The sequence below is a fragment of the Triplophysa rosa genome, linkage group LG2 (assembly GCF_024868665.1).
Source record: "Triplophysa rosa linkage group LG2, Trosa_1v2, whole genome shotgun sequence".
NCBI lineage: Eukaryota > Metazoa > Chordata > Actinopteri > Cypriniformes > Nemacheilidae > Triplophysa > Triplophysa rosa.
The window spans coordinates 5,495,228-5,517,263 of record NC_079891.1 but is presented as its reverse complement, the minus strand read 5'-3'; the positions used below and the strand labels follow the sequence as shown (position 1 = coordinate 5,517,263).

Below are 22,036 nucleotides of genomic sequence, written 5' to 3'. Positions count from 1 at the left end.
ATAAATGAAACAAAACATATCAGCAGTGAATAAAATAGACCGGATACACGGCACATTATCACCAGTGAGTACAACAGAATAGAACGGGAGCAGACACGGGTCTTTTCCTGTCATCTGACTGGCTCTATTACAATGTGTTGTGTCTGTACGTTTACACAGAGATTTAACAAGCCAGAGAGGAACGGAGTCAATATGCCATTTAATCATGAGCCAGTATTAACCCTTTGATATCTGATATTTCATACACTGTGATAGAAGCTGTTTCAGATTTAAAATAGGAACCATTTGTACAAAACAGCAGGAAAAACGTTACTTATCATCTGGGGAAATGTGTTGTTGTCTCAGTTCAAAAGAGTAAACATTATGATGTACAGTATAGAAGTATTTAATATAGTGCACAATTTCTTGCTCACTAGAATCACATGTAAGTAAATGTAACATTGATCATGCTAACTTTTTGTGCAAAGGGTCAATAAGGGTCCAGCACACAGAGAAACTCTTTGGATCACTCATAAATCATGTTGGGATGTTAGGAGTTCATGCCGGCTTGAATGCATGTTGTCATTGAAGCAAGAAAATTGAAAAATAAATATGCTTTTGAAAATGTTTTAATATTTATAAATTCACAAAACATAATATAATTTGCAATGTATTATAATTTGCAAATTTGCAACAAAATGTAAATGCAAATTAGAAAAATGAATTGTGGTATAGTTTTGCTAAGTTTTATTCATATTTTAGATTAGCTTTTATTTGTAGTTTTTATGTTGAATTAAATACAATTTTTTGCAATCTTTTATAAGCATTTGTTTTTGTATATAAGATATACAAATACATATAAGATTTATTTACTTTTGTTTGTTTTATTTTAGTTTTTGCTTATTATTGAAAGTGAAAGTGAAGTGAAAGTGACCTATTAGTCAGATATGGTGACCCATACCTGACATGTGACCTCTGCATTTAACCCATCCAGAGAGTAGTGAACACACGCACAGCAAGTGGTGAGCACACGTGCACCCGGAGCAGTGGGCAGCTATCACTGCAGCGCCCGGGGAGCAAGTAGGGGTAAGGTGCCTTGCTCAAGGGCACCTCAGTCGTTACCCGCCGGCCCTGGGAATCGAACCGTCAACCTTCTGGTCACGAGTCCCACTCTCTAACCATTAGGCCACGACTGCCTTATTATTATTATTATTACTTATTATTATAATTTTAGTGCCTTAAACTTATTTATACGTATTACACAATACTGAACTACAATCAGACAACATCTCTACACAGCCAGAGACAAAAATGGCCAAACGACACCTTGTCAGCAAACATACAGCACGGTCTGAAAATGAATGAGATGCGACTGCACATGATATGAACTGATTAATGACAAACAAAGGCCAGATTGCATACTATAATAAATGCTGCTACGCTATCAGAGAAACATTTTCATTCCCTAATGAGAATCTATACTGTACCCTCAATCTGCCTTCCCCGTAAACAAACAAGACCTGATCGGTCACCTGAAAACTTCACAACGTCAAGTTCATAAAGCAGTGTTTGAATAGGTTTTACTTTTACACTTTAATGTGCATAGAAGACTCCAATTAAGGCATCGGTAGCTTGACTATCTGAAGACTGTAAACACAGTGAATCAAAACATTGCCTTGTGTGTTTGAACAGTCCTGGATGTCAACTTCTAGGGCGTTCATTATTTTTGCTTCAAAAATATTCTCCACTATCCCAGCTTAATATGAGGCACAACTATTTACAGGTTGATGGGTTCTCTAAAGCATAAAAACTGTGATGCTATCAAACATTTGCTTGAGCATTTCAAACAACATTGGCATTGCCTTGACTAATGGCATGAGTTTTGGGTTTGTCCAACAAATGACAGAAAGGTGATCCTTAGGAAAATAACCATGGTTTTATTATAGTAAAAGTGTAGTACCTTTAGTTAAGGGATACTTCACCCAAAAATGAACATTCGGTCATCATTTACTCACCTTCAAGTTGTTCCAAATCTGTTTAAATTTCTGGACAAAAAAACAATCAAAAAACAAAAAAAACAAAAAACAAATATCATTGTTAAAGGGTTACTAGGGTTAATTTGTGGTTACTATGGGTTATTACAAATAAAACCAAAAAACTATTGTTACCATAGTTAAATCATGATTCATTTTCGTAAGAGGAGTGTTTAATTTAAATCTTATTCTGTCTTCACACCAAACATGAATTAAGTGATTTGCGTGAGTAAATTGCATACAAAGTCAATGCAAAGACACGAATAAACGCAAACTCATGGCAAGTGTTGCGAATAGCATGAATCGGGTGGCGCAATTGCTGCGAACGTGCGTCAATTATGTCTTCCGTGCAAATAAAAACATTTCAACTCGAGCAAGAAATTTGCGCGAAGACAGATTGACGGGTCCAGAAACAAAAAGACACTCCCCGTCGTGTTATATTTTTCATTTCACTAACGCGAAAATAACGAACTTTTCCCGCAAGTAATAAATGGCGAGGAACACGATTGTTCGCGTTTGGTGTGAACACAGCATTAAATCTTTGTGTAGTGATGCTACTGTGCAGAAATTACACACTTCCCTTAATAAAAAAATTAAGCAATAAGCACCACGAAGCCGTGGTTTACGATTTTAATACCTAAGGGGCGTAGTTAAATGTGGTCAGCTGTATGTTTTTTGGGGAATTTTATAATGGCTTAGAACAAAGCACCAACCAATCAGAATCAAGGACAACTAACCTATTTACAAGCTGCACTTTATAATATATTATTAGAATATATTTATTAGGTATCCTTTCATAGTACTCTAGTATAGTGCAAAACATAATGTGGTATAGATAGCCTAAAAAATAAATTGCAAAAGCGTCTCAATTTGTTTCTGTTACGTTGTGCTGTGGCATTTGAAAGTTTTATCGCTAATACGCAGGGAGATAAACCAGCTCTTGCTAAGCTTGCAGGAGCCTGTGAAGAGGCTGCAGTACATAAGGGAAAAAAGTCCTTATCTGTGAAAGTGAGCAGTACAAATTGAAGAGTGCTTGAGCAACTTGCACACTATTATTGGGATAATGAGGGCTATTTGTTTTTTCCCTGCACTGAAACTGGAGAGCAGAGTTCCTTTAGGCATGCAGAGAACAGAGAGATACAGGTAGACAATGAAAGCGGCTCATAATGAAAGACCAAAGGGACACATGCAAGAACAATTTGCGAGAGACAGAGGGCAGTTCGTACCTAAAAAACACACGGGTCATTATATGGGCAAACTAGGAGCACACAGGTGCCTTCTTAAAATATAATCATATTTACTTTTGACTCTATGAGGCAACAGCAACACAATTTATGAGCAACATACCTAATTAACAAAAACTAAACGGAGAACAAATAGTAAAAAGGAAACGGATTCGATAGGAAAAAGGTATTTTAAAGGTGTAGCTCAGTGCACAGAGATTAATTCAGGACTCACTTTTCCACCTAATATTTAGTCAACAGTTGTCAGTATCGCTTGGCCCCACAGAAAAGATATTTTGAGCTGTGTGCGAGGGCACTCACTCAGTAAGAGTCGGCCATGGCCTGTGACTTCATCTTCCAAAGTCGGTTGTGTGATGCTGCTTCGCTCGCTGAACGAGCTATAGGGTCTTTCTGTGAAAATGCTGGTTCGAGATGGGCAGGCAATGCTGGACAGCAAGGGTGTCTGCACCAGACCGCCACTTGATTCTAGAAGGGCAGGTATAAAACATCTCTCAGACAACTTTTACAATAAAATCATGCAGTCAGTCATTATTTACTACTTTTGCCAAGAAAGCGATTCTAATTTTTTTTGTCCATTTTTGTCCACATAAAGCAGTCCAACTGAGCCAATGCTATGGGACCTGTGTGTTTTCCTACACATGGTAAGAAGCAAATCTGACAGATGGACCTTGTGCGTGAGATTGTGTGAGCGTGTGTGTGTGTGTGTGTGTGTGTGTGTGTGTGTGTGTGTGTGTGTGTGTGTGTGTGTGTGTGTGTGTGAGCCAGTGATTTTTTGCATTACCGGAATCTCTTCTTTGATCAGACACAGACATGAAGGTCTTTCTTTCACTGCTGCATTCAGTGAGCTCATCATCACTGCCGTCACTTTCACTCAAATACACTGTATAGAGAGAGAGAGAGAGAGAGAGAGAGAGAGAGAGAGAGAGAGAGAGACAGAGAGAGAGAGAGAATTAAAGATTAAAGGGATAGATCACCACAAAATTAACATGGTCATTATATGAATATAAGAATGAATTTTAAGAACGTCTAGGCCACTTTTTTATGTATAAATTAAAGCATACAATGATGAGGTCAAGCTAAGGGGCATTGTTAGGCACGATTTGAAGGGAAACTGTTATAAATTCACTGTAAACATTACAAAACGGTTATTCCATATACTTAGCAAGGTTTAATAAAATAAAACGTAATAATATTAATGAAAAATATTATTGGTCCACCACACAATGTAATTCCTCAGAAACAGAAACAAAAAAGCGGTTGCCAAGCAACAGGTGCAGCAACATTAGGTGGCGCAGTGATGCTTATGTTATGTGGACAGCTGTATGGTTTTGGAAATTTTACAATACATCACAACCAATCACAATCAAGAAATGTCTCAGTGGTTTTGTGTCCATACAACTGAAGTCAATGAAGGCCAATGTTGTTTGGTTCCCATTATTCTTCAAAATATCTGCTTTGTGTTTTGCGAAGATTTCCTTTTTTAAGCAAAATGTTCATAAACGATTCATAAATGTGTAATAAAATATCTAAACAAGTTGGTTGAAGATGCTGTACCCACCACACACTGTCCAAAGGAATGGAGTGTCCATTAACTGAATGCTCTGACAGCGTAAATAGCTTTGTTGATTGTAATGGGAGCAATCTAGTTTTGTTTTGCGTTGTTGTTTGGAAAAATTGGTGCAGATATTATTAACGTCCTCTGATAGCAATTCCTGTTCTGAGACCAGCAGCTTTAAAAGGCTGAGATTGTTTTTCCAGCCCGGAACCAACTTGCGCGGAAAACAAGAGTGACCGGGCACATTCAGACACAAAGTGCAACACCAGGGGATGGGAACCAACATCATCTATCAGAAGACTAAATGATCTGCACACTGCGCAGCACAGCGTCAACAAATACATAAAGACATTCATTCCCAGGGACACGTAAAAAAACTAACAAATAAAGGCAAAAAAGAAATGGAAACATATAGTGGGGCGACAGTCAAAAAAAACGACTGTGCTTATACAAAAATACTCTTCATATTCTGTTTCAGAAGCATGTAAAATACAGCGAGAAACTTCGGAGACGCTTCAGGTGTCCGTGGATCATCGCTCTGCTTTCCAGAGCCTTCATCATCACAGCGGCATGCTCTCGCCCCTGATCAGCGACTTGAGCCCAAGCTGAAAATTAATATTTTTATCAGAGAGAGAAAAGGCAAGCTTGAGATCAGCTCTGTTCTGCCGTCCAATTTGCTGCAGCCCATCTGCCGTGGTTTCAATCAGAGGAAGGGGGATGGCGGTGCTGTGCTGCGCTGCGGTGTGTGCGAGCGAGCAAGAGAGGGAGACGGGTCTCCTGTCTCTGTCTCTGTCTCTGTCTCTCTCTCTCTCTTACCACCCATCTCTACAATCTGGCTTGATGAATAAGGCTATAGAGCAGCAAATTTTGTCTTTGTGTCGAATCACTGATACACACACAAGTCAGAGTGCCCCGGCCTATGCACCATCAGAACACTAGTCATGTGTTCCCACATGAAAATGAGAAATAAATATACTTTAATTGACTGGATCTCAGCTGGTTTCGCTTCAGGACCCCGGGCATCAAGTGGTGACCTAACATGGTACAAAACTGATCTACCATGTACCGCATAACTGCAAAATGATTAAGATCATGCTAAATTATTAGCATCCATCAATTGCATTACAAAACCATTTGCACTCATCCTGGAGTTTGTAGAATTACACGAAAGACAGTTTCTAAGAATTACCTTACTATATATGAGCGTCCTAGCCATCCAGATACAAACAGCCTACTCTGCAAAAAGATGAAGTCCGGAATTCTCTGACATTTCATCTAAACAAACACAATTCAATTATACAGCAAGAAAACATTATCTCCATCCAGACACCATCTGTGGCTAAATATACGAGAAAAAAAGGAATGTAATTTCCCTCCGCTCGTAGTTAACTGTTGCCTGTTGATATTCAGTCACATTACAGGCAATGACAGGAGAGGACAGGGTACAGAATGAAGAGAAACTAACCTCCGCTAGAGACCACGGGACTTCAGCTGATTGTTCGCCAATTGAAATGTCACAAGACTTACAGTTAAAGGTCTCTGCAAATATGAAGTGATTGTTTACTTTTAGTCAAAGAGAGACAGACATCCGCAGGGCTTCAGGCGAACGCGTGTGAATGCAGAGAAGCAGAGCGTGTAAAATTAATGGTATTAATTGGTATTATACTGTACTGTTAACAACAAGTGTTCAGAATATTCAAAATGTTTACTTGGGGATTAGGAACATGCATTCGCGGGACAAACACATAAAGATGTCTAAGAAAATGCACAAATCCTGTTGCGTTTGGAATCAGAATCAGAAAGAGCTTTATTGCCAAGTATGCTTGCACATACAAGGAATTTGTTTTGGTGACAGGAGCATCCAGTACACAGAAACAGCAACAAGTACACAGTGACCATAACACAATAGAATACAGTACACGGATTTATTAACAAATACAACTTATACTAACACATCTGCCAATAACATGAAGCAGCGATTTTATTAACCCCAATGATCTTATTGAAACTGTAAAGAAAGGACTGAAATATGTTGTTAAATTTAATTGATAATTGATTCATTTACTTTTTTACTTTTTCTATTAATTAGACGATTACTATAAATTTCAGAGTGCTGATACCAGAGGTTGCGTTAACCGAAAATTCTCCGTCATTGGCAGATGTTTTTTGCCAGTGACGGAAAAATCTGAAGGCCGTCCATCATTTTGATGGATTGCAACAAGGGCAAAACTTGACAAAACTCCCCGTTTTGTCATTTCCCTTCATTAGAGTGTGATCGTAGGCTACTACCCCTGCCCTGAACACGAGCGCGAAGGGACGTGTTTTCCTATTCATTATCTTATGCCTGGTCCGTTTTGAACACTCGCGTGCGGTCAGCGGAGACTCGAGGTGCAGATGCATCAGTCACATACTCTCGCATCGCCCAATGACGTTGGTAATGATTCTCTCTGACAATCAGTGACCTGTGTGTAAACACGTCACATTTTGTTATCAGTACAGTACGCTTGGAACCTCAACCGAGGTGGTACTAAAAAAAGTATCAGGTACTAGGTACTGTACCCAGTGGAAAACCCCCCAAAAGTGAGCTGTACCACGCCGTACCGTGCAGTACCATGCAGTGGAAAAGCGCCATTACTGTTTACAACAAGTAGTTGCTTTGCCAAGCCAAGAACTCATCCTATTCTCCCCAAAGGCATTACCAAATAACACCCAGCATGCAACGGTGGGTCTGAAAAACATTTGTAATGATAACTTCTTTACTGACCTTTCTAATATAGGTCAATTTTGTAACATATAGAGTTCTAACATTTTATCATTCTAATATTTTTGTCCTTTGGCCAGTCTGTGAATTCCATCGTAAGTTAAATTGCTCCCCCCTGGTTGGAAAATAGCCAAACGCAAAGCATGTTTTTCAGTCTACCTCACCAGAATGAGTGAGCCAATCACACAGGATGTGTTTTCATGGGGAGAGATGCTAAATAAACAGACCAAAGTGAAGCCATGGTTATAGATGTCTGTGTGTGCGACTGCTGTAGATCAACAAGGAAAAAAGCACTGTATACCGAACAGAAGAATGTGCCTGTGTAAGACAAACCAAATAAACCAAATCAAATAAACACAACCAAATTTAAAGCAGCATTTTGTTATTTCCATTTAATTATTTATAGGGATGTAAGGATTCACCATGAGCGGTTGAAAATCGATTATACTGTGTGACGATTCAAGTCGGTTGAGATGTTAAATTAATTGCAATACATGTTTTGAACAGCAGGGGCTGTTGTGTTTAATGTAAACTTGGTAAACGTGGATATGCTGATATTTCTCAAAACAATAAAAAATAACTGTACAAGAGCAATTCTTTCATTTTCAGTTATTCTTCCTAAATAACAGACTCAAACATGCCCACACCACTGTTCATTTTCATAATTATCATTGTTACACAAACCTAAATACACTCAAAAATGAAATTAAAATCTCTCTAAAATTAAGTACAACCAAATCCCTTTAAGGAAAGTCATCCCACTCGATTTGCAATGCAGCTATTTCAGTTATACAAGACCAAGTCCTATCTACTTAAATATTGGAAAGACTGATATGATATCTTGTGCTAAAGTCACAGTAAAACAATATAGACAGTTTTATCTTAACAACATAAACACACGTTACAGCGCATGCAAACATTTGTGACCCCAATTGAACTTCCGGTACACATTCACAAACAATAGTGTCTGTAGATTAATTCTGATAACAATCAAAAGAAACCGAGTAGAACCGTTACTTGGCTAAACTTGTCTCTTCAATATTTGTAATTTAGACTGCGATACCAAGCTCAACCGCTAGATGTCAATGTACCATACAGTTTGTTTAAATGCGACCGAACTACAGGACCCACTCAACAAATAGTTTATTTAATAAAATGATCATACAACAAAATTCAACAAATCATTTATTTAATACAATAATACAAATTAATAATAATATAAATTAAACAACATATAAATTAAATAGTTATATTATTAGACACTAGCCAAACACAAACAGGAAGTTAACTGGGGGTCAGACGTGCGTGCATCCGATGAAACTGTCTATATTTCTGATCAACAATTAAACATGACATCAAACATACCATAAAGTTTGTTTCTTAAAGCCACAATATGGAAGAATTTTGATATTAAATATCCAAAAATCACTTACACAGTGTGATATATTTCACGCAGTTGTGTACTTACATTATCCCAAATGTTCCCAAGAATGTGCGAATCCAGAGAAATTCCTATTTAAAATAATGGCCCGTCCCTTGTCTCCCTTGTATTTGTCGCATATCAGTGACTTAATATCCGATTCTCCGCACTACCCTCAGTTTCCGGTTGTAGAACTACGGCAACGCGCAAATGCGGAAGTGGTTAAACAGCATCTGGGACGTAGCATCTGTTGTTCTGTTATTATGGATCACGATTACTCTTTGGCGAGTAAAGGAAACCCAAAAAGGTGTAAACGTAGGTTAAATGAGGCAAGCAGGCTTATGGACAAACAAAGAAACAAGACAAGGATTAATATCGCCGTGGCGTTTTCTAAATGGAGAGAGCATCGCGACCAACTTGGACTCGACAGAGACTCCGCTCTCGCATGTGTTTTAATAGATAGGTAAGCACATTTTTTTATTGTACACGAAATACTCATGCACAGATTATTTGAATAGTTATGAATGCAGTTACCCTATGAAATACAGTATATGTTGCACAAAAATATGTAGCCAATAACGTTACTTGTAAATGCTGTGGGTTCGTTCAAATTTACTTTTTAAATGACGACTGTATGACTGTTTTAAACAGGTAAAACTGTGTAGCATTATGCTACCAAATCAATGGACAAAGTCCAATATCAGTCGCGGGCTAACGTAGCATTACATTCCACGTTTCTTGCAAGCTAATTCATTACGATGACATAAAATAAAATTAATTCATTACCTCGCCCGTGAGCATGATGGGCAATCTCCATACCCCTCTGGATGGTGAAAACGACATGTCCCATGATTCCACTCTCCTACATAACGTCATTTAGCTTCGCCTTTTGTTATTGTTTCGAAAGTGCGCCATCTAGCGGTCCAAATATTCCATATTGTGGCTTTAAGCTCAAATTAAGCAAAAAAAATCAGCTTTTGTGCATGCCCAAAGGTTGCCAAGTATTATTAAGATTTTGAAGTAAAAAAAATAATGCTGTCATTCAAATTTTTATTTTATTTTGCATTTTCGGCCAATGAATCACACAAGTGTGAGAAGGCACAGATAGAGTCTGTAAACATTGTTACCAGATCTCAAGACAAAAATTTAAACCGGTACAGAACTGCCACCTATGTTTGAGTGTCAACCAGATACTAGTGCTGAATATCATCCCCCATTGATTCCCATAGTATTTATTTTCCCTACTATGGCAGTAAATGCGGGATGAGATCTGTTTGTTTACTGACATTCTTTCAAATATCTCTCTTTGTGTTTAGCAGAACAAAGACGTTTATACAGGTTTGGAACAATCTGAGGGCGAGTAATTGATGACAGAATTTTCATTTTTGAGTGAACTATCCCTTTAATGTTAACAGTATACTGTGACACCTCAAACTGAGACTTGCACGTATCCCCATTCATAGTAATAGCTACGGCATCTGAATCTCTCTGGATCAACCAAACTATTCTTCATAAAAAACTTATTTTAGTGCCCACAGCACTAAAAATCCTCTCAACATACGGAACTGAAGTTGTTGTCTTCTCTAAGGAAACGAAACGAAACTCACTGACGTCTCCCCAGCGATCACTATCTCTAAATATGAGCTCATTACTCATCCAACCGGCACATTATCATCCCAAATCTGTAATAGCTGCCAGATGCGGCATTTTCATGAAATTCCAATGAGTTTCATTTTACATACATTTAGCCCGATTAACCCGCCAGCATTAATTCACGAATATATCAACCAATTCTGGCACGAAGAGTCCAAAAAAGATCAATGTTGATGAAGAAATAAATGACTCAAGTTATCAAGATGAATATTCTGCTGTGTAGGCGGGCAAAACATTGAGATATCATTGTTCTTCTTTCTCTGATGTGCCCCCCGGAGCACCTGGGGCAGGAAGTCCTTTATCTGTGTGAAAGCGCATGAAACTTTACCTGTATATCCAACTGCTGGCTGGGCAAAACACAACATACCAACTGAATAACTGTGTTGAATCCAGATCTGACTTCCTGCTCTAGTCCAGGAAGCCAAACGAGAGACGTAACTCAACTGACTCTGTGTGTGCGTGTGTGTGTGTGTGTTAATGCCTGCGTATCTGTGTAAAAACATTAGCAGGAATGGAATTAAATCTTTGTCTGGATGGTGATCCAGGAACCCATCTAACCATCAAGTCGTGTCAGAGAGAGATATCCAGTATGAATCATCAGTCTATTTGATATGTTCAGATTGATATATAATGTGTCAAGGATGCTAAATTTGAACCTGTCTAGACATCACAGAATGTTGCAGATTCAATACAAGTTAAGCCCTATCGACAAAATACGTGGCGGGCCGCAGGACCTCCAGAGGGTTTAGAACATGAAAATCCTGTTAAAACACCACAACGGTGCAGCTTGTTGTTGTTGCTAAAGCTCTTGTATTAAATCTTTCTGTACCACAAATGTGTAACCTGATCTCAAAGGTTCCTTTAAAGAAATAGTTCAGTCAAAAATTATTTTTTTTGAACTTCTTCAAACTTATCGTCTACTTGGAATTATAAGGTTCTATCTGACATTTTGGTCAAAATTGAGTTATTCACATATTCTTATTCTGTGACAACTTATTAACATTATGCCATGTTTGTTTTTTAAAGGGGTCATATGGCGCGAATATGTATTTTTCGGTGTCTTTGGTGTGTTATAAGTTACCCGTGCATGTTTTAGCTTAACTTTAAACCCAATTGAAAAATAGCTAAATGCTAAATATCTGTACCATCTTTGGATTGAATGTGCTTATTGTGCAGTTACTGCCTTTAATTTAAGATGGTTACAGTAATTGTTTTCAATAGCCAAAGCCAGTTTGGCCTGTGAAAAACCAAATAAACATGTTGTTTATACTCATAATTTTTTTCTTGTTTGTTGCTTAAAGGGGAAAAAAATCGGAACTCTGTATCGGAATTGGCCAGTTTGCTTGTAAAAAATCGGTATTGGCCATGGAAAATCATAATCGGTGCATCCCTAATACACATTGCAATTACATCTAAAATAAACAATAATATTAGTTTTAGACGTGTCATATGACCCCTTTAAAATGTGTGCATTTTGGGACTTTTTTAAGACAACAAAAAGGTTCAGGTCCAGAAAATACGACCACATAACCCCAAATTTATCATCCCTTCTCTGGCTACCCATTAAGTATCGTATTGACTTTAAAGTTCTTTTAATTACTTATAAAGCCTTAAACGGTTTAGCCCCTACCTACATAACAGAGCTTCTACCACACTACAACCCATCACGCTCTCTAAGATCTCAAAACTCCAGACTTTTGATAACACCTAGAATAACTAAATCCACCAAAGGGGACAGAGCTTTCTCATACGTAGCACCTAAACTCTGGAATAGCCTTCCCGATACTATTCGAGGGTCAGACACACTCTCCCAATTTAAATCTAGATTAAAGACACATCTTTTCAGCCAAGCATTCACTTAATGCTAAATAGACTGCATTTATGAGATATTATTTACTAGAATAATCTTGCTTGTTCTATAAATACCATGCACTGTGCTGTGTTTGACCTTTTTTGTGTTTTTCAGTTTTTCGTATTTTCTCCTGTAAAGCTGCGTTGGAACAATGCACATTGTGAAAAGCGCTATATAAATAAAATTGAATTGAATTGAATTGAGATCAAGTTAGCAACGTGCCGCCACATTTGAACCAAGCATTCCTATGGCTTTTAGCTTCAATTTTGGCTGCACAAAAACTTTTCACATCGAAAGACATTCATGATTTATTAAAGTGACCGATATTTAAAAATAACAGGCCGGTTCTTGGCCACCGTTGACTACCATAGTAAGAAAAAAATGCTTTATAAATGTCTTCGTTCTGTTGAACACATAAGAAGATATTTTGAAGAATGTAGGAAAGCAAACAGTTCTGGGGCACTTTTGACTACCATTGTCATTTTTCCTACTATGGTAGTCAATGGTGGCCAAAAACTACTGACAAATATTACCTTTCACAAGAAAAGAAAATTTGATCACAATAGCCTGATCACTAGAATTTGATCACATAAAAGGTTTCGTGATAACAATTATGAGATGCTTCATTTAAACATTTATTCTGGTGTAATGCCTTGTATTGTATTAAGTCCCATGAAATAACATCACAAGCTTTACTGTAGTTTTTTCCTTTGCTAAATATTATGATCAAGAAGGAGCCGTTCCTCAACACTTGCACTTTTCTGATGTTTAATCCTTTAAAAGCTTTTTATATGCTCTGCTCAACAGCAGCCACTGATATAGAAATATGACTCCATGTTAATCTAAACAAGCCTTTCAGATCTCATTTGTTCAGTCATCCCTAATGCACTACTTACACCTCTCGCTCTCAGATGCTACAAAGCTACATTTGTGTTTATAAGTCTAGTTTTTAATAGAACATCAGATGTAATCCATATATGAATTGTAGTCCAAGAAAACATGAACAGATGGGTGCCTGTAAATGTGAAGGTCTCCATCCAGGTCTTTCTAAAGCAATAAAAAGCCCCATATGTGAATTTGATAAACGCTCCTGAACACCGTCTTTGCATTTAGAAATAATCAAATGCATGAAAAGCTGCGTGACCGTAAACTCTGACGGGCCACAAGCTTTATGATATGTAATAAAATGTTGACAGATTGTTTCTCTGCGAGTTCTTGTGCTAAAATGTGTTTGAGATGCTGTAGGACTTCTTCTACTGTCTAAATCTATTGATAAGTAAGCTTATCACACACAAGCTTGTGAGTTCACATCCAGAATTTTACTTCTGCATCTTCTTTCATGTATATTTCTGCAAGGTTAAGCGAAACTGAAGCTAGACAAGTTTCCGCCAGAAACTGACGAACCAGAAGAGTGAGTGGTTATTTGGTGGTGGGTTAAATGAGGTTGTCATTAAATGGCTGGGTTTATTAACCGCTGCTGGTACAGAATGGGACTTCCCATCTAAAGGCGTCCCATCATGTCTAAAGGGTGTATTAACAGGCTGACTGACCTTTAGATTTATAACCTTTGTAGAATAAGAGCTAACTGGAAATCTGACCCAATTACATGCATCAGGGTGTTAAACTTTGTTTGGAACTACTGACGTGTACATAATATCAAATGATCGACACCACTTTTTTCTTGAAAAACCTGCTTAGATCGTGTTCACACTTGGCGTCTTTTTAGTTTAAAAAAAGCAGCGTTGTGGTTACAAATAGCAGCCAAGGCCGTCTGCCTTGGAACATGGCATGGAACATGTTTACCGTTAATAAATCTGACAACCAAAAGCGTCAAAATACATTTCGGGATCCACTGTAAAACAAGACGTTTTTTCTTCGTCCCCGTGAGAACAATATCTTTATTTGCTCCAGGCACTGTGTGTGCACTGCACCTTAACTCAATTTACAGCAATTTTCTTATTTCAGAGAAGCAGCACATCAGCTCAATGTCATAAGTACAAAAAATCTAACAAAGTGGAACAGTGAAGTCAGCTTTACACTGAACTTACAGATCTTTTGAAGTTAGCCATCACAACAACGGAAACATAACAGGACTATAACACGGCAAACAAACTATTCTGCAATAAAGAGAACACGTCAAACCTTTGCTTTGAGCCCATGTGTAGGTCATGGGTGCGTTCCTGACCACTGCCATCGCTGCTCTTTCCATTACTGGTTTTCTCTTTACTAGAACTGAATCCTTGATGGGGTGAATGTGCTTCGGCAGGCCTTTGTAGAACCAGGCTCCTGATTGTTTCCAAACCTTTAAAGAGAAGCAAAGCCAAACACACGTTATTGTTTTGCCGCAAAAACGACACATATAAAGCAGATCTATTCAATACAGCCCAAGAACAGTTACAGGCTACCGTCATTTCACACCGCTGTCCATAAAACAATATAACCAGCCAAGACTTTCAGGGCAAAAATTCAAACAGTACTTTCAACAAACGGTGTAAGGCTGTAGAGAGCAGCGGTACGGTATTGTGCCAGTCGCTCTGATGTGTTATTACCGCGAGAAGCTTGCGCTTGGTGGCTGGCCGCTGCTCTGGCCAGAAAGACAATTAAGAAGTGATGGACAGCAGCCCATGAAAAGTCAGGCTGACAGCAGCTGCTAAAAGTCCTTGGCAGTCACCGTCTTCCAGCTGTACCTGGTCACTTACCATCTCCATTTGGACAACCACTGGCTTCACACATTGGTGCAAAACTCGCTCGCTACACGCATAACACTCTTTTTTTGTTTCGCTTTTTTGGTGTCATTTCAGAGTATTGGGCAAAGGGTTTTACGTGGGCGGCAACAAAAGTTTCGCGTTTAGCGCGGAATCCAAAAAGCAGGCAGCTATCATTTTCTGTTTCTATCTCTGGGTACCAATTTTTGGTACAAAGGAAAATGGGTATTTCAAACTGCTTCGCAATCAGTTCGCTCACAGTGGAAAAAAATACCATACACAATTATGAATAAAGAGCTTGAACAGACATTTTCCCAGAAATGTGTTTTATCAGTGTGAGATAACATGTCATTTAGAAAAACGATCCTCTCTGCAGGTGAAAGAAGTGAATAAAGGGAAATGAAACGCGTTTTCGCTTTCTGCCTGAAGCTTCCATGAGCTTCCACGTTCGATTCGGAGAAAAATGTAATCAAATAAGCCACAATTATTCCATTTTTGCTAACACTTTACAATGAGGTTGTATTTGATAACATGAATGTATTTTCAGCATGTATTAATGCTTGTTAATGTTAATACAATTGTTCATGTTAGTTCATTGTGCATTATCTAATGTTAACAGTTACACCGTTTGATTTTAAATATGTATTAGTAAATGCTCACATTAACATGAACTATGATTCTTAAATGCTGTACAAGTTTTGTTCGTTGTTAGTTTATGATAGCTAATGCAGTAAAGGAATAGTTCATGTAAAAATCTCTATTTTGGAAACAGACGTGGACCTGGTTTCCAACTACAAGTACCTGGGAGTACAGTTAGATAATAAACCAAACAGGTACTTTTTGAGAAGGTTATGATCCTTTAATATTTGTCAACCTCTACTGTGCGCCTTTTACAAGACTGTTGTGGTCAGTGTTCTCTTTTATGGTGTGGTGTGTTGGGGGCTGGGACTGAACAAACTAATAAAAAGGCAAACTCCATTATTGGCATCCCACAGGACTGGGTCGAGCAGGTTGCGGAAGAAAGAATGTTGAGAAAAATAACAGTAATAATATAATAATATTATGGACAATAACTTGCACCCATTACATGCTTTAGAGATGTTTAGACAGAGCAAATTTAGTGGTAGAGTGAACCCACCAATATGTAGGACTGAACGGCATCGTAAATCATTCTTGCCTGCTGCTAGGCTATTTAATGCATAATAATTGTAGTTACTGCACTTTTTGTATGTATTTTTATATCTATGTATCTTATGTGCTGGATAGATGTTTGTGTGTTAAGAATGAATGTGGCTGCTAATGATGTAACAATTTCAATTTCCTGCAAAGGATCAATAAAGTATATATTATAATAACAAGAGGGTGAGAAAATAATGACAGAATGTTAATAAATACAACCTTATTGAAAAGTAGTACCACATTTTTTTAACAATAAGCTTAGCAGGTATAACTTGATCTTAAAAAAATTTGAGTAGAGGTTGAGCAGGCAATCCTGTCCAGAAATGTTTTATGTCATCAGCGCGGTCACATACCCTGTGCAGACAGATCGGGAGAATGGCAGGTAAACACCTGGAACCTAACTTTCCCCCTTGTTAAATGTGTGCAAGTTTGCAAGTGGCACTTGCAAAGGACGAACAAAAATAAAGGCCATCTTAAAAACTGCCACGACTAAAAACGTCTAATCAGCAAAGAGGTGAAAGCAGAATTCCATTCGCGAATGCATTCTGGTCCCTAACGGTCGGTTTGCAGGGGTTTCCCGCTCGGTCTGTTCCCGATTTTGTCCCTGGAGGTTTTCGCTATTGTAGTAACGTATCGTCTATTCCGCCTTTAATTGACAGCAGAATGAAAGACTGAAATTATATGAAATTATAATGCATATTACTGAATATATGCAAGAAATGGGGATATTAGGAACATGCGCATGCATCAAAAACCTTCCTGTGAAAATAAAATAAAATTATTAGATTAGATATTAACCGGGCTTAACCAGATCATTCAAATGTTAAAATGTGGGAGCTGTCAGAAGTGCCAGAAGACGACCGCCATATCATAAGTTCCCATGAAAGATTTTCCTTTAAGGTACAGTGTTACTGTTAAATGAAATCCATTTTAAAACGTTTGACATTGAAGAAATAACCCATTTTATCTTTAGGTTACAGGAACAAAAATGAAATTTCTCTAATAAATCCACTCTATGAATTATGACTAACTTTCAAAACAAAAAAACGAATGTGAACAAATAATTTTATATTAAAATGTTGAAGCAAAAGCACATGCAGTACATCCATCATAGAAAGTAATCCAACGTCTTGTAATCTAATGTAATAGAATAAGGGTGAGTAAATCATTTTTGGGTGAACTATACCTTTGAAGCTTGGTGAATGAGTAGACACTTAAAAAAAGATTATCATATCAATGTAAACTGAACTATTGGCTATATTCCAAAACGTGGGGGTGTAGAGTTTATAAAAGAATGAAGAGACCATTTGGGGAAACATGACTGTGTTTTGTCAAGGTCAGTGAAGAGCAACAGAGGAGAACATACAGACGTAACCATGTCTCTGAATCAGCATCAAGAGACTTGTTATCTTTAAAGCAAATACTGCAGGGAATGTGTGTCTGTATTTTAACAAACAGACACCGAACATTCCCTCAATGCTGCTTTTTGCAAATGCATGCAAATCTCACACACACTTCACATAGAAGTTCACTTAACATATTTATAGCTCCGACACGGTGAAACTGTTCTGCCTTCTGTTGTTTTTGTAACCCAATAGTTGGGTTAGAGATATTGGGTCATTTTGTTGGGTTATTTCTGACATTCATTGGGTTATTTCTGTAACAACCAAGCCAGTTGGGTTAAAATTGAGCTGTGTGAGCAGTTATTTTAAATTTCAAACGGTCAACCGATGCCACTGCTGACAGACGAGAGGTAAGTTAATAATAATAATAATACTTATTAAATGTGCGTGTGTGTGTGTGTGTGTATATATATATACTGTACAGTATATACTGTATATATATACACATGTTTGTATGCCGTGTTTTTTTCATAGCAACACAAAGGTACATCTCTGTCGATTGTTTTTATAATCTGCACCCAACACTTGCTTTTATAACCAACCTATTTCAAACGTAGATAAAAAATAATTGTTTGGGACGACCCCTCTCTTTGTTTTTCTTTGTCCGAAACTTTTAGGTAAGTCATAAACTTTTGTGGAAATCATATTTTAGATATTTGCAGGAGCCCTCAGGTTTTAGGACCCAGCGGAAGCGTCAGGGCTCCCAACCGCTGCGGCGCCACTCAGTCAAAAGCACCGGAATTCAAATTACAAGTGTGTTCATTTTATTTTGTTACATTTTATTACTTTTAGCATATTTTTAAAGCAAATAGCAAATTGACCAAAACAAAAGGGGGCTTGTCTCAGAAACAGTTTCGTTTTCCGGTAATAACAGACTTGCAGCAATGGCCTTTACTGACAAGCTTTCAATATATTTATCTATCTTTTAGAGAGATTATATGCGAAGGAAATCTTCAGAAGTGGGAGCTGACAAATTTGCAGGTAAGAGATTGTCTGAAAACTTCCTGTTAGTCATGTGAAAAACGACCTAAAATGTTTCATGTTTGACATTTAAACAAATATGTAATGAAACGTGTACATAGTAATAAATTAATATAATCTATCATATGACACATGAAATTAACATTGCGTACTAATTTTCACAATTAAAGTCAATAGGAAAAGTGGGACCCTCCAGGTCATCAGGTTAAGATGTAAAGACCTATGAATTCTTCATCATATTGAAGTGTGCTTCTACTTTTTTCCACATGACTGTACATCATTGTTGACAATACAGTTTTAATTATAAATAATTATTGTAATAATAATAATAATAATAATACTGTCTATGTGTGCATATTTACAAAAGAGAATATCTGTTTATAGGTTGGAACAAACATCATTCAGTATCAGGAGGAGCAATGGAAGACCTTCATGTTCTGCAGTTTGGGGATAAAACCAGTTCCTTTTAAGTCTTCGTTATTGTGGGAAGCATGATGCTGGAGGAACACCGTCTTTTACAAGCAGTTGATACGTGTTGTTTATTTACATTTTGGAGTATGCCAAGCCTGGTGGTGCTGCGGTTTGGCAGCTTTTGCTTAGGTAGTTTATAATTGTTTAAGCTAGACTAGCCTCTGTTCTGTTTAATTATTTATTTGATTCTTGTAAATTGATACTTAATTGCTAGTAACTTTATTATAAAAGGAACCAAAACTTATTGTATTTGAAATAAAAAATTATAAAGGTATTTCTATGTTGTGCGTTATTTGTTTACACTACAATAAAATAATAATAAATAAGACAGCCAACAATAATAAACAACAAATATAACAATAATAATAATAAAATAATAAATAAATAACATGTTGGCAAAAATAACACAACAAATAAGTTATTTCACAACCCAATATACTGGGTTAAAATAACCCAACAATGGGTCGGTGCTATAGTAACCCAGCATTGGGTTATTTGTTGGGTCAATTTTAACCCAACTTTTAGTGAGTATAGTATAACGTGGGAATATAATCCAGATTCCCACTTCATTAAACCTTAAACTGCATTGTGGGTCATTTGGTGTACATCACTCTTTTGTGGTGCATTATAGGATTGAGAAAAATGCACATGATAAAGTCGGAAACACAGGTAAAGACTATGTAATTGTATTACATAGTATCATACTATAATAGACTTTGACCAGAATATGAGGTAGAGTACAGTAGTAGTATTTGTGGACCTTTTAGCAAACTATGCTTCCCAAATGAGTGCCTGTTATATAATTTGCCGTGATCAGATGCGACAAGGCACACATATTAAACTGTGAGAGGAAGCACATGGTCTTTTATAGGAAACATAATGACATTGTGCTGATATGACTGCCCAACATTCATTAATGTCCATGGCTGTAAGTGGAAAGCAAATAGTTCCGTCATAAAACTCCATAATATTACAGAACAGTGCTGGATGAGATCCACTCCCTCCCTGACTGAAGTAATGCCATTGGCTAGAATAAGGAACAGAGGTGTGGTCCGTAACAAGAACACTTCAGTTATGCATTTCATAGCTCTATTCATTCAGTAACACTGATCTGGGGTCAGCGAAGTCAAACCATTTAACGTTTCATGATACACCTGATAAACGTCCTACTGTCGCTTTGAATTAGAACGGCCGTCACAATCCTCACCGCACACTATGCCGGATATAAATTCTTTCTGTTTGTATTTGACAGATTCGGAATATGCTGAATGAAATGAAAGGCAAATCGCATGGAACAATTTCCTCGTGGCATTTTAATTAGCCTTGTGATAGCATCGCTAATTTGAACGGGGGAGGCAGCGTTTCGTGAAATTAGTTTTTGTGGCTGGTGGGCACGCAACCATTGGTGACCAGAACCTCCACTTGAGCCCTGGGCTCCGGGAAAAATCAACCAGAACTTCATTACGCCACCAAGGACCAGAGCGTGTCAACCGGACGCAGGTCTGTGGTACAGGGGTTAGCTGCTTTGAGATAGTATGCTTTGCATTATAAATCAAGAGTCAGATCAGTAGGGCAATACACTGTCAGGGACACACTGTGAACTGTCCCGTACAAGGAACAAAAAGCCAGTTATGGGCCCGGCTCTGATTACATGTGCTTAACTGTTTATAACTCCAAAAGTTCACTTCATAAGGTGGAACTGCTGAGCAGGGTTGCCAGATATGTGAAAATTCTGTCAACATTTACTCACTCTCAACTTAATCCAAACCTGTATAAATTTCTTGGTTCTGATGAACACTGATGAAAGATATTTGGAAGAATGTCAGTAACTAAACAGATCTCCTCCCATTGACTCTGATAGTGTTTATTTTCCCTACTATGGCAGTAAATGGGGGATGAGATCTGTTTGGTTACTAACATTCTTCCAAATAACTTTCTCTGTGCTCAGCAGAACAAAGAAACTTATACAGGGTTGTAACAATCTGAGGGTGAGTAAATTTTCGTTTTTGGGTGAACTATCCTTTTAATGTTTCACTATCATTATATCAATTAAAGTGGTTTAATTTGGAGCAATAAATTCTAATCTAATTCTAATACGGTCAATGTAACGGTTTTAAACGAATTACAACATTCACTATTTAAATCCCCAAGTGGTATTAAATATGTTTTGATTATAAATACACAGAAAGTGATATTACATTCCAAGAGAACTCAATGACTAATACATTTGTGATATGCACATTTCCACAACAGCAGATCACATGCCACCGTGCTCATGAATAAGGGTGTTTACAGAATTAATCACCCATAAGACTCTATTACAACACAGCAAGAGGGAGAGCCATTTTCAACCTGTCGTATGGAGAAATTTACATACATTACAGCGCAGTGGTGTCAGGACACCCAGTGGGACTTTTAAAGGTCTCCTCAGACGAGCACTTTCAACAAGTTGGTATGATTTATTAGGGTGTTCATGAAATGTCTGGAACATATTTTGCTTAAAAACACTCAATGGCTGTGTAAACAAAACCCTTCTTGCCTCGTCAAAAACAGCTATGCTCACAGCAACCCGTTTTGGTGCATGTCTCTTTAACTGATAATGAGTTGCAGCGCAGCGCACCCCAGCCCCCTTCTGTCCGGCGTGTCAACACAACACACGTGTAGTACTGCCATGGCAATGGTTTAGCTAAATGATATTTCCTCAATTCCTCTGCGGTTTGTTTCGTCTTCAACGTCTCAAATCATTCGTCCGGAGACAAAAAAATCAGTCACAGCAAACAGCGCATCCTAATGCGCTTAC

At 37.7% G+C, this 22,036-nt stretch overlaps 1 protein-coding gene across 2 annotated transcripts in view; it reads right to left on the bottom strand.

The window, feature by feature from the left end:
- Positions 1-22,036, bottom strand: part of doc2b (double C2-like domains, beta) — a 182,789-nt gene that overhangs the window by 144,153 nt on the left and 16,600 nt on the right. For both annotated transcript variants that reach the window (XM_057357618.1, XM_057357609.1), the window contains 3 exons: positions 14,640-14,799; positions 4,038-4,136; positions 3,557-3,721 (listed from right to left, as the gene is read on the bottom strand). In XM_057357618.1, the coding sequence (XP_057213601.1) occupies positions 3,557-3,721; positions 4,038-4,136; positions 14,640-14,799 (424 nt within the window). The remainder of the gene's footprint in view (positions 1-3,556; positions 3,722-4,037; positions 4,137-14,639; positions 14,800-22,036) is intronic.